General features: G+C 53.8%; 1 protein-coding gene and 1 long non-coding RNA gene across 2 annotated transcripts; one reads left to right on the top strand and one right to left on the bottom strand.

Moving 5' to 3' along the window:
• Nucleotides 1–3,196: 3,196 nt before the first annotated feature.
• ARX (aristaless related homeobox) lies at nt 3,197–14,368 on the bottom strand. Its single transcript, XM_045856086.1, has 5 exons — nt 13,976–14,368; nt 11,472–12,327; nt 8,784–8,829; nt 5,783–6,111; nt 3,197–3,649 (listed from the first exon to the last, which is right to left on the bottom strand). Exons 1-5 carry the CDS (start codon nt 14,169–14,171, stop codon nt 3,409–3,411), a joined length of 1,668 nt encoding a protein of 555 aa, XP_045712042.1. The 5' UTR covers nt 14,172–14,368; the 3' UTR covers nt 3,197–3,408.
• LOC123830081 lies at nt 11,893–14,459 on the top strand. The gene is made up of 3 exons (XR_006787692.1): nt 11,893–12,019; nt 13,885–14,156; nt 14,321–14,459. It is a non-coding gene; the product is annotated as an uncharacterized LOC123830081 (long non-coding RNA).
• The last annotated feature ends 1,067 nt before the right edge of the window (nt 14,460–15,526 follow it).

Here is a 15,526-nt window from a genome sequence, read left to right as displayed (position 1 = left end):
AGATGCTGTGGGGGTGGCCCTGGGAAAGCAGGTGGCAGGGCATTCTGCCCTGGGTGTGACCGGGGACAGCCATGCCCTTATCATGAGGCTCTCCCCAAGTCGCCTTAGTTCGGCACCTCCTCCTCCTCGGTGGAAGAGGTTTGCTTAAGGTTGGGGAGGGGGGTCAGCTGCTCCCAGCATTGTGACCCTGTTCCCAGATATTGGGGCCAAATTGGGTTGCCATTCATTAATAATGCTCACAATAAGATTAAATCATTCTGGAAAATCTCATAAAATCCCCCTAAGTACGCTCCAGTGGCTCTTTCCAATCCCCATCATTCAGCACTTGGGGAGGTTTGGAAGGAGAAGAAAATTGGTTTCTTTGCTTTTAATGCTGCTTTGAAAAGATACTCAGAGTTTGTCATGCGTGACATGTCACATGTTTAATGTGGACTTGCTGGAAGTCAGGGGGTCTTTAGCGTGTGATATTTATGGGGAATATTAAGTGCAGAATGAGGTCCCTCCAGCTGGGGAAAGTTGAAAGAATAGGAGGCCCAGGACTGGGCTTGTTTGCGGCATCAGAATGACATAGGATTAAGAGTTTGTAAAACAAGGCGAGGGGTTCTCATTGGCCAGTAATAAATGTAATCCTTGGAGGTAATTTCACGCAATTTGCTTCTGCTCCATGGAAGGGTCAAATGAGAAAAAATGACTTAAAAAAGAGTTCATTAACAGGAAGAATGGTACTGTTTCTCGTATACCATCCAACTGGCAGCCTGGAGGGGGGAAAAGTCCTACCTAAACAAAAAGCTAAAATCGACGGAAAATTGATATTGACCACCAAAAAAAACAAGTCCTTTTTCCTCACGTTCCTCGTGCACTTCCCCACCTCCACTCCAAACTCCGGAGGAGATCTGCCCACTCTAGGAAAGCAGCTTTCACCTCAGGAGACCCTGTGGAGTCTAGAGGTTTGAGATACGTAGATGTCGGGGTTGTCCTAGAAAGTTCCCGCGGGGCCTGCTAAATCCGAGAAAGGAGAGTGTGTCTGAACGGCTGGGAAAAGGGCCTAGGTCTGGCCCCTGCTTGTGAGCGAGTAGGGTGGGAGCAGGGTGGCAAGGACCTGCCCGATGGCTCAGGTCTGGGGAGCAGACTCAGCCCGTGAGCCCCGAGGGCGTGCTCCTCACGGTTTCCAGCAGGTGGGGGCTCCGGGTTTTGGGGTCGGGATTGGGGCAGAGGGGTGGCGGCGAGCTGAGGACGCCCGGGCCTGAGCTCAGCAGCTGCTGAGCAGGCCGCCCACCGCGAGCTGTCGCTGACCTCGGCCCGACCTCGCACCTGCCCCTGGGCGGCGCACACTGGCGCCCCAGGCCTCGAGGGGCCTCGCCCCCCTTCTCTAGGTCGCTGCCTGGGAGCGCTGGCAGAGCCCACCGGCCCAGGCCGGAGAAGCGCCCGCGCCCCCCGTGGCAACCGATGGCCCCGGGCCTGGCGGGGCTGCGAGTTCCGGCTCCGAGATTAGGCGCAGTAGTCACGCAGCCAACGCAACTCCCCTCCCCCCCTGCCTGCCCCTCTCCCCAAAGGTCCGGCGCGCTAATTACTGCAAATTGAAACTAATTAAGCTTCTCTTCCCTTTCCCATCACCCTGGGAGCGTTGGCGAGACCCGGCCCCGGAGGGCGGGCTTACACCAAGCGGTCACCCAGCGGGGCACAGGCAGGGCCTGCGGGAGGGTGAGACTCCCGTTCCGGCTCGGGGGAGGGGTGTACCAAAGGGTTACCGATCCAAAATCTGTTGGGGGTCTTCTCTGGAAACTTGAGTTGTTTAGATTTTTTAAAATGTATACATTTCCCAGTGCCGGGATAACTGATGTAATGACATTTGTCGAGTTAAGATCTGCCACTTGCGTACCCCTTGCTGCATTTGTCACCATTCCCGAGCTCGCTCGCGCTCTCTCTCGCACTCTCTCTCTCTCTCTCTCCCTCCCTCCCTCTCCTTCTCCCTCTTCCCCAGTGTACCCTGTACGTGGAGCCCGCCCCCTCGGAAGCCAGCCCCTGGGTTTCTCACCATTACCTGTCAACGAGGACTGCGCACTTCCTTGCTACGTGGCACTTTCCACGAACAGCTTCTTTCGACTTCCGAGCCAAGACACCCGCTCACTTCAAATTTGTCTTCACCATCAACAACGCCTACCTTGCCCCCACCCACCCTCCAGCCCACCCCACCTCCATGGCCCAGGACCCCCTGTCCCCGCTAGGGGAGCTGAGATGCCAGAGAAAGCACCACCTTGGGGTGCTTAGCCATTGTAGGAAGCCCGGATCCCTGTGAGGATCGGATTCAAACCAGGGGCCTGTGCCAGCAAAAGGGGGATGCAGATAAATCTGGGAAATGCTGGGGCACCGGAGCCCACCCCTGGCCTGTGGGTATCCCCTTTCTACTGTGCCCTCAGTGTCTGCACAAAGCATTCACACTTCCTTTTGTTAAACATATAATTTTTTTTTATTTTGAGCGTGACACTTCTCCACTAGATAGCAAGGAAAAGTGATAACAATTACACATTACACAAAAGTACTGTACCATTGCCTTTATCTTGAAGGTTTCAGAAGCCTCTACAGTTAATAAGTTAAATAAAGGGCTTGAGTACATAAATATTTGTCTAGGAACCCTACCGTATCTACAACACAGTAAGAATCTACAGGACAAACTTTTACCATACCACGCTGAGTGCAATTGCGTTATAACATTTCAAATATACAAAGCTCTGTTCTTTTTTTTTTAATAACAATGGTATGTACAGAATCAATAATCACAGTTTGGTGACTTCAACAGTCCATATTCTAGCAGAGTATTTCCCTTTGGTTTGATATAAAAACCTTGGTTGGTGTATGATAAAGAAGAGAACAAGAACAAGACGCCCCTTTCCGTTAAGTGCACTATTAGCTATCTTACAGATTCGCATTTGCGTCCCTGGCCCTGGCTTCGCACCGGGGCCCACACTGGGGGGATCAACTTGAGCGCCAAAAATACTATTTAAAAAAAAAGCTAAGAGGGATGGTCTGGAGGAAGAGAGGTTGGGCTTTTAAAATTTTTTTTTAACTTCATTACCAGGCATTTTGAGGAGAAAACCTCCCCAGATATTTTCAGTAAAGTTAAGAACGGGAGAGAGTGGATGTTCGCCTTGGAGCGGGGTTGGCAGGGGTGGGGGCGGGGGCGGGGGCGGGGGCAGGGACAGGGGCGGGTGGACAGCCAGCCGAGGAGATACCACCTCCGGTACCGCCTGAGGGCTGCCTTGCCCGAGTCCAGGCTGCTGCGAAAGCGGCTGCGCTCTCTCAGTGGCCTCTCGGGAGTGTGCTGGTCCTCTGTTTCCATTTGGTCTTGAGTGGTGCTGAATGAGGTGACCTTTACGGGCGCGCCCTGGGCGCGAGGATGCAGAGCAGCCTTTAGCACACCTCCTTGCCCGTGCTGGTGCCCGGCAGGATGTTGAGCTGTGTGAGCTGCGCAGCGTGCTCCTTGGCCTTGAGCCTCAGCGCGGCTATGCTAGAGGCGCGTCTGTCTGCAGCCGCTGTGGCCGGGTCGGCCAGCGCGCCCGACGCCACCGCGCCCTCCACGGCTGGCGTGGGCTGTCTCAGGAGCGCGGCAGCGGTCGACGCACTGGTCAGGGGGGCCATGGTGGAAAAGAGCCTGCAGGTAGAGCAAACAGCGCGGTCACGGCCTCGGGAGCTGAGGGCAGAACCTCCGGCAGCGTTTCCCAGCAGCGTTTCCCGACGCCTCTGCCCTGGCAAGCAGAGGCGCGCGCTGCTGGGCCAGGGTGGGTCGCGGGCTGGGAAGCAGGTGGGAGCACAGGCGGGAAGCTATGCACTGCGAGAGGGCTTTACTGGAGTAGGGAACCAACGGAGAAAAAAAGACCACGAGGCCAAAGCCGGAGCAGAGACAGGGCTCCCCCTCTCCCGCCCCAAATTCCACTGCCCAATTAGACAGATTCTGTGCTCTCTCTTAAGAAGAGGGTCTATTCCCAGACCAAGAGCTCCAATTGCGTGCCATACTATTTGACAGGACAGAGGAGAGACAAAGAGAAAAAAGGCGGGGGGAGAGGGAAAAAAGAAAGGGAGAAGAAGGTATCAAAACTGATAAAGACCTGTGCTGCAGACTTTGATACTCTCTCTAGGGCACCTTCTCAGCCCAGGACTTTTTTGGCCCTGGAAAATCCCGCCCGTTTACCGAACTTCCGGAGGACAGAACCGCCCTCCTGCGCCAGGCTGAGTTGCCTGTGCCCTGCCAATGACCGCGAGGTCGAGGTGGGGGCGCCCCCTGTAGATTGCCGATGGACAATAAGCTATGACCCGACCTGTCAGCATCCCCACATTCTGTTCCCCGAAGCCTTCCCCTTGCCCCTGCAACGTCTTGCCCCAGAGAGCCACTAGATTCGGCAACCCTGCGCATGTTGCACAGCAACATCCAAGCCTGGAACCCCACTCCATGGCACCTCCTCCGGGCAGCACCGGGATTGCTCCTCAAGCTGCCTCCACCACCTTCTCACAGCACCATGATTCTGCAGCGGAGGCTGGACCTGTCCCTGGACATGACACACCCCCACCCCTACACTCCTCTACCCCTACATCCCTCCTCCCCCCACTTCTCCCCAGGGGTCTTGCTCCTGGCCTCTGTAGGGCCAACTAGGCCTTTCCACAATTAGGTATGGGACCACTAGGGCTGGAAGAGAGTCTCCTGCCTCTCAACCCCTCATGCCATGCCCAGTGCACCCCTTTTCTAGCCCTCCAAACCTCACAGCCCAGTGCCCCTGCTGTGGTTTGCCGGCTTTTACAAGTCACTTGTTATCAGAAGGGAAATGGATGGGGAGCAGGGACCAGGGACACAGGACATAATTCCCAACCCCTGAAATAAATAAAGTATGACTTGGAGGAAGCATAACATGCCCTGGTTCCACTAGGTAAACTGAGTCACTACACTTAAATGCACTCGCTATTTTCTTGGTTTGTTACAAGAAACTAATTTTTACTTAGGTATTTTTTTTTAATTTTCTCCCTAAGATGATTCTTGTTATGTGGCTGCACAGTTGGATGAATCTATTATTTCTTTGTTCTCCCCAAGAGAGATCATGGAAGCTGCATTCAGTTTTATTTTTGCTGCACTTTCCAACTTAATACATCCTTCCTTTGTTTCTCTGCCTGTGTGATTATACAGACTTTTAATTTCATCATTTGATGTTCATTTAAAGAGAGGGAGTTATAACATGATGAACTGTTCCTCTTATTTCGTTGTCTTGTACCTCGTTAGGGTCGGGGATTGCACGCACAGGTTGTGTATGGTTGGCAGCGGGTCACTTGAGTGACAAGGAATATACAGTCTGGGGAAGAAGAAAGAATTCTTTGCACGCAGAGGGCCCTTGACTGCAGGGCTCCATCCCTATAACCACCAGGCTTTGGGGCATGCAGAAGGACTTTTACAAAACTTGTACCCATCCCGGCCCTGTAGATGTTTACACATATCACCTATGGCTTGGGCCCTCGCCACCTTCAAAAGGTACTTTTACAGCTTTCATTGAACACTCAGAGTTGTTCTGGTTGTTACTACCACTGCCCTCCTCTTTGCCACTCAGTCAAGTCCTTCCCTTCAAGATCCATATTGCTTGAGAAATGTTAGAGAGTATTTTCTTTGGCTATCTCTTAGGTTGGGCCAGAGAGAAAAGACACGTCTATCCCCTGTCTGCTTCGGGCCTCCTCCTTCACCCCAGGTTGTGTGTGCATGTATGTGTGTAGGAGACAGATGGACAGACACCCCGAGACCGCATGTTACCTGCCAAATGCAGGGCTGATGAAGGCAGGGTGCCGGAACACAGCGGCTCCAAGGAAAGTGCTCAGGCCCAAAGGCGCCCCGCTGGGCGGCAGGCTGGCCGAGCCTGGAGGCGGAGGTAGGCTCGGAAAGGCTGCGGCAGCAGCAGCGGCAGCGGCTGTCCAGGCTGAGTCCAGTGCCGGGTGGTGCGGGGGGAAGGGGCTGGCGTCTAGGTAGGGGCTGAGTGGGTGGGTGGCCGACAGTGGCCCGGGGAAGGGCAGCCCCGGAGGATGGGTCTGTGCGCCCGCCTTCTCCCGCTTGCGCCACTTCGCCCGACGGTTCTGGAACCAAACCTGCAAAGCGGAGAGAGCTGTTGCGCGCGGCTCCAGGGCCCTCCCTCCTTTCCACTGCAGCCTGCGCCCACCTGGCCCCTCTCCAGCCTCAGGTCATTCAAGGACACCTCTGAGGCCAAACGGGTGGTGAAAAAGAGCCCAAACTTAAAGCCAGCAGGAAACATGGGCCACACAAACCTGTTCCATAGGGTATTTCAATGAACCTAGTTCTTTCCAAGTGTAAGGAAAGTTGTTTGGTGGGTTTAGAGATGGGGAAAGCAAGGTTTCAATGTCCACGTAGTCAGCTGCTTACTGTGCATATTTAGGCAGGCCGCCTACACCTTTCTTAACCTCAGTCTTCTAATCTGCAAAACGGGCGTAATAAAGCTGTACTCATAAGGCTGCTGGGAAGGAGGAGTAAAATGAGGTATGTGAAAGCTCACGTCCAGAGAAGCGAAAGTAAATCAGCTTTCTGCTGCATTATCACCTACTTCAGGTTTACCCAAGCCTGGCAAAATCCCTGCTCTGTATTGAAAAGGGAATTGGGGGAGGTGGTTCACTTAGCCTTTCCAAAAATGTTTATTGAACACCCAGAGTTCTAGCTTGGGCTCTGGGGTTTGGGAAGAGCTGGAAGGGAAGACATGCCCACAGTAATTCCGGAACAAGCATGCATCTCAGTGTCTGTTCTCCATGAAATGGCACCCAGGGCACCCAGCCTGCCTTCTGCAGGGGCTGTGGCCCTGCCCAGGGGGGCATTGCCCGTGCGCAGCAGGTATGCAGCAATCCCTAGACACGCAGAAACCAGAGTGCAGGATACATCTTCGGAGCTAACAGGTCCTTTATTTCTTTGGGGGGAACGTGGTTTAAAATAAGACAGTTCTAGGCTTGGGGGAGGTTTTCAGCACAAGGTATCTTCCTAATTGTTAATAGAAAGCAGTTTTAGTAGAGACCTTTACCTGAAATGTGGCAGCTACCAGTCTAAAAATAACTCCCAGGAGCCTGAGATTATTTTTATGTGACCTGCTCATCACACCCACAGCTGAGATACGCTCCTTCTCCCCTGAAGGCGTTAATATTTGTAGGGCTGGGTTTATGCCTGCGCACAAGTGTAAAAATTAAGAATGAACTCCAGGCTATACAGAGTTATATTATAATATGATGTAAATGATCCCAGAGGAATATGTTGTAACAATATTTTATAGACATCCACATCTTTCAAATATACACACTGGGGTTGTGGTTACTAACACTAGTACCTAAGCTTGGCCTGACTTCTAGGCAGCTACTCAGGGCAAGAAAAATCCAGAATCCAAATCAGTCGATTACTTAAAATTCTGCTGAAAGGGGGCCCATCCCCAACATTCCACAGCCCTCAAATAATCTACTTGTGAATTGCAGAAACAGTCTAGTGTGGAAATTCAGAGGCTTGAAAAGGTAAGACTAGATGGGACCAAGCTGGGTGGGCAGCTTTTGTGTATCCAAATCTGTCTAGACGAGAATATCCGCCACTCCTCAGGGCAGTGAAAGGAGTCAGGGAGGGGGCACACGGATAGAATACCCTCAAAGAACGGGGAAACCTTTTACAGACGGATTGTCTCTCCGGCTCAACTGCAATTATCAAGATGTCCCCCTGCAATTCCTCATTATTGAATTAATACCTCTGAGGCCCCCCAAAGGTAAACGAAAGGACTCTAATAATTCATATTCACTTAATTACATCTTCTCCAGTGAATAGGGAGAGAGGAGAAGGGGAGGGGGGGCGCTCTCTTTCTTTTTAAAAGTTATTTAACTTTCCCACGACTTGTTCCCCTGAGCTGAAAAATACGGAGTTGCTGTCACATCTCTGTTTGACAATGGAGAAATGTGTCAACAGAAAGGAGGGGACAGGCCTCATCATTAGCCCTCTAATGCAAGAAGCTGTTGTGTATTAAATGAGCCATATGGAATTTATTGTGCTTTATCAGTGCCTGATTTTGACTGTAAAGTGATTCACTCAGCTTCTAGCTCAGGGACATCTGTTTTCTGTTGGCCATCGGGCTGCCCAGTGTTGATCGTCTCTTTGGTTATGAGTCCTGGGTTCGGAAATGCACTCTGGTATGGGGCTGCAAACACCTTTAATAGCATTGCACTCGCTCCCTATTAGATCATTGTGGGCTCATTGCTATAAAAAATGGGAAATCAAATAGCATTAGCCAGCTCCTTGTGTGGGCGGAGGGGAAATCAAACAGCATTTTGCCTTCAAATGGCCCTGTTTGTTCTAGCACTAAGTGGGCTTTTATGAAGCCCGATCGGAGACTTAATCGCAGCCAAATACCTGCTTGGAGCTGAGCGGATTTGTCTAACAACCAAATCCATGCTCCATCCCATTATTTCAATCTGGAGAAGTCAGTTCGAGGAGTGGTTCCTACAGGGGCTGTGGAGGGGGAGGGGGCTCCTGAACTTTAGTCTCAGGGAACTTCTATCCCCTTTCTGATCCCTGACCCCTTTTTAAGGCTCCCAAAGCCAGAACCACCCCCCCTACCCCCCACAGGCCTTCATATTTTAATCTTTTTTGGTGTATGAATGTTTAGGTCTCTTTTTCCGATTCTGCTTCTCTGTACTTAATAAAAGGGTCTTCAAATCCATCAACCCACCTCTCTCCCACTCTCCCTGCCAGCCCGCCTCCCGCCACTTCTCTCTGGGGAGCAGCTCACCTGGACTCGGGCCTCGGTCAAGTCCAGCCTCATGGCCAGTTCCTCCCTATAAGAAAGCAACACACCGACAGGAGGTCACTGCAAGCTCCAGCACCCCCTTCTCAGCCTCCTTCCGCTCGCTGGCAGGCCTCCCCCATCAGGGCCTCCCCTGGCTGCCTGCCCTCATCCCCAAACACGTGGGCATCACCATCCCTACCACACTGGAGTGCCTACTGTTTGATTGAAAACATAAAAACACAGCACATTGCCAGATATGGGCTATTACATATTATATTGTTTCATATTATATTCAAGAGCAACGGGTGGCTTCTTGAGTCTGTAAGGCTCCAAAACTGGGCAATGGGATCATCTCTCACTCTCTGTTAAACCAGAGTTAGACTGACAGCATGGGCACACACACACACACACACACACACACACACACACAGTGCGTATGTCCTGTTCTATCCTAAGAGTAAATGGGAGAACTCAGCACTCCATTTTTTTAAAAAAAATGTTTATGCCCTCTTGGTTTCTGTCCACCTTCTTTAGATTTATTTTCTCTCCCTCACCTCTCTTTCCACCTCTCTGCCTTCCCATCGGTGTCTCTCTCCCCTGCCTTCCTCCCTCCCTTCCCCCCCTTAGGTCATACTCCCCATTACCCTCTGGAGATATGTTAAGCTTGTTAAGAGTTCAGTGGGGTAATTTTTCGATTAAACAAAATTCTGCGCACCTCCTGACTCCAGTGCCCACTACAAACCCTGCCCATCTCAGGGGAAGTCAATTTAACTGAAACCCTACCCCGTCATTGCAGTTATTACTGTGACAATTAAGGCAAATAGGAAACCATTAAGATGCTGTAAAACGGCTTACGACCTGTTTACCGAAAATATGAGCGCACCCAGAATAATTGGCTGGCGGCTCGCTAAGACGATAGAGCGGAGTGGGCCTGCACCAGCCTGGGACCCGGGTCTGCACTGCTAGCAGCGCCCCCCCTACTCCATTCCACACCAGAAACTTCAGGGCTGAGAGAAAGCCCGTTTCCTAAGCGCTTTTGGTCGCCCCCTGCTTCAGTAAGCACCAGTAAATTAAAACCACACTCTTCGTTCCCTTGGAGCATGACCCAGGGGGCTCTAAGTAACGCCTGGGACCAAAAGAGGTGGGCGTGGGGTGGTGGTAAGAAGCTGCCCCCCTCTTTGAGGGCTTTGGTTCCCTCTGGAGAAGCTAAAAAAAAAAGGGCAGACCCGGATGCCAACTGACACCACATCATTTTCTTCTTTTGAAGTACACATATGTGTGATAAATGCAAAAAGCCGATTGGCGAGTTAGCTATTTGACAGCACACACTAATTTATAATTTCATTTTCTTTTTAAATGGTAATGAAGGGCTTGGATAATATAGGGGAGAACCCAATTTAGCTCAAGGGATGAGCAAGTTTAGTGCCTTCACACCCAGCATCCAAAGCACTTCTTTTTTTCAAAACTGTTTCTGGCTAGGAAAGTTTGGCAATTAATTGCCAGAGCAACTGCACTTTAGAGTTGGCTCCGGCCTCCTGAGCCCTAAGCGGCAATCTCTCCTTCGGTTCAAAGGGGCAGGCAGCTTCCCGCTTCTAAAATGCACATTGAAAAGCTGCACACGTCTGGTGCGAAGGAGCTGCCTGAGCTTAAACAAGCCCCAAAAGAGGCAGACCCATTCCTTTCTCCCTCCACAGTGGGGGAAGTTTGTTGTAATCCTGGCTCCTTGCCTGAGCCAAGACCTTGGCCTTAGGGTGCGAAAGGAAAGCCCGCAGCCGGGCTGGCACCCCAGGTCGGATAAATAATGGGGGCTAGGTGCCCAGTATTCTCACAGGCACATCTCTCCAAAATACACACACACAGGTGAGCTCGAAGGGGAGCGGAAAAGAGCAAGGTTGGCCACCCACTCAAAAAAGAAAAATCCCCCCTGCTGTTTCGTCTATGCTTCGCCGGCCCCTGTAAACCCGTGTGCATTAAACGAATGCAGGGTTAACGTGACGGGTGAGAGAGGATAGTGATGAGAGGCAAGATCCTGGCTGGTGCCACAAGGTGTACAGATACCAAACACTGCCCAGTTCTGACTTCCTTCGGGTATTTCAGGAGTCCTCAAGCGACAGAACTTGGATATTTTTAAAGGCCTTTTCTGCAGGCATGGGCTCCAGCTTCACTGTGAACAGCGTAACTGATACCCACGAGGCTCCTGGGGCATCAGGCGGGGGTGGCGAGTGCCCCAATCAGCGGCCAAAAATAGGCCCTGCTTTCCTTTGGCCGAAAGGGCAGGCAACGAGTTTCCTGTGCCCCGCTTGGGACCTAGCCGGGACCGCTGCGCCCGGGGCCCTGCAGTAAGTGTGTGCTGGGGTGCTCACCTCTCCAAAGTGGTGTTCGGGCAACCCTTTGGAGAGGCTGGATTCTTTCTAACTAAAACTTGTACTTTGAAAAAAAAAATTAAACTGGGTACACCTTGGGAAGCAAAGAAATCATCCCAGTTTGAACTTAAAGTCTGGAGTAGGGGTGGAGGAGGACGAGTGGGTGGTTCCTGGTTAGCAGTGGTGGATTCGTTGGGAGGGCGCGCCTGGGTAGAGTCCAGGAGCGAAGTCCCTACCCGAGCCGAGGGCCTCGCCCACCCGCCTCCCTTCTCTGGGGTCCGCTGGCGCCCTCCAGCCGTTGCAGCCAGCCCACCCCGCGCGCGCCTACCTGGTGAAGACATCTGGATAGTGCGTCTTCTGGAAGGCCCGCTCCAGTTCCTCCAGCTGGTAGCTGGTGAACGTGGTGCGGTAGCGCCGCTGTTTGCGCTTGAGTAGCCCCTCCTCCGAGTCGCTTCCCGCAGACAGGCACACGCTGTCCTCGCCGTCCTTGCCCTCAGCGTCCTCTGGGTGCAGCAGCAGCTCCTCCTTGGGCGACAGCTCCCCGCCCTCAGTGGCCACGGTGGCTGCAGCGGCGGCAGCCACCGCGCCGGTGGCGGACACCGCGCAGCGTCGGGGCTCCTTGAGCAGCGCGCGGGCGTCATCTTCCAGCAGCTCTTCCTCGTCGTCCTCAAGCAGTTCTTCTTCCTCATCCTCGTCTTCTTCGTCCTCCAGCAGTTCCTCCTCATCGTCCTCGGCGCCCGTGCCACCACCTGCTGGCTGGGCGCCACCGGGGCCGCCAGCTGTGCCGAGGCGCTCGTCCGGGTGCGCGGCGCCCCCCGGGCCGCCCAGCTCGTCCAGCGCGGGCGGTGGCGGCACGAAGGGCGCCCCGTTTTCACGGTACGACTTGCTGCGGCTGATGCTCACCTGCGGCGCCTGGCTTATCTTCAGCGTGTCCCAGGCCGCCGCGGCGGCAGCGGCGGCCACAGCGGCCCCGGTGCCGTCCGGGCGCTCCCCGGGCCGCGCGGTTGGCGGCGGCGGCGGCGGAGGGGCCTCCCCGCGCGGACCCGCTGTGGCCGCTGCCGCGGCCGCGGCCGCAGCTGCGGCGCCCTGGAGGAGGCGGCCCCCGCCCGGGCCGTACAGGCGCCGCAGCTTGGGCGGCAGGTGCAGCTCGGCCTCGAACGGGGCGCTGCTGCCCTTGGGGGAGCCTGCGGGCAAGGGAGAGTGGTCAGCACGCCAGCCGGGCTGGCGTCCCGGGCAGAGTCGCTAAGGGGCAGACCGTCACTGCTCTAGGGCGCCCAGGCTCCGTCAGTCCCTCACCCGCTGCGCCGCACTGCCGGACTTCTCCTCTCTCGCCTCCTTTCCCCACTTTTCTGGCTTTTTCTTTACACCTTTCTCTTTCCTCCTTTCCCTTGTTTCCCCTTTTCTTTCTCTCCCCTCCGCTCCTCACTTCTTTCCTTCCCATCTCCTGTTCTTCACTTTATTTCCTTTTTTCCTTCCATTTTTTCCCTTCTCCTTTTGTCAGAGTCGCTCCCTTTTCTTATCTTTGTTTCCTCTTTCCTTCCTTTCTCTTTTTGTGCATTCACCCGTCCTTCTTTCCTCTTTCCCCTTGTTCTATTTATCAGTTTTTTTTCTCCTCCCATTTCAGGGCTAGGAGAATCTGAAAACATTTAACAACTTTTCACAAACTGACTGTCCCCCTGAAAACTTTGCCCATGACCTCTGCTGCTCTGCCACACGGGCCCAGGCTGGCAAAAGGGGCGCCGGCCCGCGGGTGACCCGTGGAAGCGGGAGCGGCCCAGTGGTCCTGAGGGCTGAATGGGGCTGGGGCCAACAGCCAGCAGCCTGAGGTGGGGTGGGGGGTTCTGGCCCAAAAAGGTAAAGAGAAATCGTCTGGGCGAAAATGGGCTCAAAAGAGCCTGAGTGGAGGTGGACAGGGTGCAACAGGCTTAGGCTGCTTCTTCCCTTCGAGGAAGGGCCCTGCCCATATGCCATTGCAGGCTAAAACAAGAAAAGGAAAAAGTCAGTTTCATTTTAAAAGGCCCTTTCTCCACCTTCCGCTCCAGTCTTCCAAGTGGCACCGCGGCTGGCCCGCTGGTTTTCGGGTCTTAAAAGAAACAAACGATTCCAGGACACCTCTGCAGCCAGCTCTGCAACACTTGAGCGTAACAGGTTCGGAGTAAAACAACAGTTGTTATGGAATTTTTAATTTTAGAAAAAAAATAAAACCTTTTAAATATTTAAGTCTATTTTTGAAAATAACATAGCAGAGAAAAAAATAGCATCCAGAAGTGGCACATTTCATACATTTCATATACAGTAAGCAACATTTGGGAATTCCAGGGAGATGTTTTTGCAAAGGTTGGGTTTAAAAGGTACAAGAAATCTGAAAGTAGCGGGGGGAAAAAAAGGCATAACATCACGTTTAAAGAAATCTTCCAAACAGGAAAGACCAAGGGTCACTCTGCCTGGTCACCCCCACTTACAGCTTCGGGGTTCTTAACCAAGTTGTTCTTACAAGGGTCCACCTGGAGCTCGCTGTTTCTGACCTGTCGCCCCTTATCAGAGCATCCCTAAGGCTACCAAAGAGGACACTTACACGACCTAACGAGCAACATCAAGAACCTAAAGGCCCCCAAAGCAAAGCTTGGCCTCTGCTTTTTCTGGAAGCAGAGAGGGAGGGAGAGACAACCCCCTGCGACATGTTTATCGCCTTTTGAGGCACCAGGCCTCAGAGTTGTTCCCTATCTTTCCTCTGTCTCCAGCTTGGCAACCCCAGGGCCCTGGCCCCCGATCATCTAACACCCAAACCAGTGCCCGGAGCGCTTTGTAGGTTCGTGGAGGGCGCAGCCTTACCTTGCAAGGCCTTTTCCTGGTCGGCGCGGCTGGCCAGCGGGGCAGGCAAGGTCTGCGCAGCTCCCAGCAGCCTCATTTTGCACGGGCTTCTCCGGCCCAGGATGCTGTCGATGCAGTAGGAGGAGAGCAAAGTTGGAGATTTACTTTTGCACTCGGGCCTCTCGGAGCAGCCCTCCTCCTGGTACTGATTGCTCATGGCTGGGGCTTTTTCCCTGGGCGCACAGAGCGGGCCGCTGTCTGCCTCTCCCGGCGGGTGGGATGGATGTGTGTGTGCTGGGGGCTAGGGATAGATGGCTGGTTATAATGGATATTATTGCGATCTCTGTGCCTTTCTGCCTCCCTCAGTTGTTGGCTGCCGGCTCCTGCCCTGCCTGCGGCCAGAGCTCGCCCTCTCCGCGCACCGGACAAGCAGTAACAAGTGTACTGAGCAGCGGGAGCGGAGCTCTGGAGTCTCTCTCCTCCACGTGCTGAGAGGAGTGCTCTGATTGGCTCGCACCGGAGCCCGGCTGCGCGGGTCTGCAAGCTGAGTGCAAAGCACGGACTGGATTCCGGAAAAGCTGGCTGTGGGGGGCAGTGGGCACTAACCCGAGTCGATTTTCTTTTTCTTTTTTGTTTTTAAGTAACAACTTTCAAAGTTCTCCATCGTCTTCCTGCTTCTCCTCCTTTAACTCTTTAGGGCTGGCCCGAAGTTCTAGGCTACTCCGATGTTAGGCTTGTGGGTTCTACTGGGGCGATGTGCGCCCTTTCCATGCACCGCAGGCCCTCCCTCGCTCCTTGTAAGTGAGGCCTCGAGGCTCGCGTTCGGACGGACTTTGCACTTTTCAAAGCCGTATTGCCCTCCCAGGACAGCGCCTTGACCTCAGTGGCGCTCAGTCGCGGCCCTATTTACGACGAACGGGCCGCAAAGATGCCAGGGTAAAGAACCCAAGCCAACATGTGCCTGTGCCGTTTGAACGTTAAGTTTTCTCTTGTCTTCACCCTGCACCCCGGCGGTTGCTCTCTTTTTAGTAACGTTCCCGAACCTCTCTCATCTCCACCTAACTCTTGGAAAAAGTTCCTTTAAAGATGAAGCTCTGCCAAGGGCGCGAGGCCTCCTTACCTACAGGGCAGAAGGGATCAGGCGAGTGTCGGCTGTGAGGAAGGCGGCTAGGGAAAGATTCGGGAGTGTCCCCCTTCTCTTCAGACTCTTTTCCCTCCCCTTCAGAAGTGTGCGTCGCGAGCTAGGCCGACGCCCCGAGGCTAGACAGTCTGGAATCGAGCGCAGGGAGCGGAACTTGCCAGGGATCTGAACGCTCCAGGATGGGAAGGACCCCGGTCCGCTTCAACCAAATGTAAGCGCGTAAAATTCTGAATTCCCTTGGCCTGACTCCCACAGGCAAAGGTGAGCGAGTGAGCGCGAGGAAGAGCACGGCTGTTCCCAAGCAGCTCCCTGCGCGTCCAGCGCTGTGAACCAAGACCCAACTCGGTTTGAGGTTGGGCCGCGTCCCGGCAAGCGGCTGGCCCGGACTTTCTCCTGGCCTGGGTGCACGGCCCACGGGACAGCCAGAGGCT

Source organism: Phyllostomus hastatus, unplaced genomic scaffold (genome assembly GCF_019186645.2).
Source record: "Phyllostomus hastatus isolate PE091 unplaced genomic scaffold, TTU_PhHast_1.1 phas_scaffold_12, whole genome shotgun sequence".
Classification (NCBI taxonomy): domain Eukaryota; kingdom Metazoa; phylum Chordata; class Mammalia; order Chiroptera; family Phyllostomidae; genus Phyllostomus; species Phyllostomus hastatus.
This window is presented reverse-complemented; position numbering and strand designations above follow the sequence as displayed.

Excerpts from the sequence above, each read along its gene's own strand:
- ARX (XM_045856086.1), bottom strand. The coding sequence starts at position 14,171 with ATGAGCAATCAGTACCAGGAGGAGGGCTGCTCCGAGAGGCCCGAGTGC. Across the intron at positions 8,830-11,471 it reads TATCCAGATGTCTTCACCAG|GGAGGAACTGGCCATGAGGC; the intron begins GTAGGCGCGCGC and ends GCTTTCTTATAG. Across the intron at positions 3,650-5,782 it reads ATCAGCCCTGCATTTGGCAG|GCTCTTTTCCACCATGGCCC; the intron begins GTAACATGCGGT and ends CTCTACCTGCAG.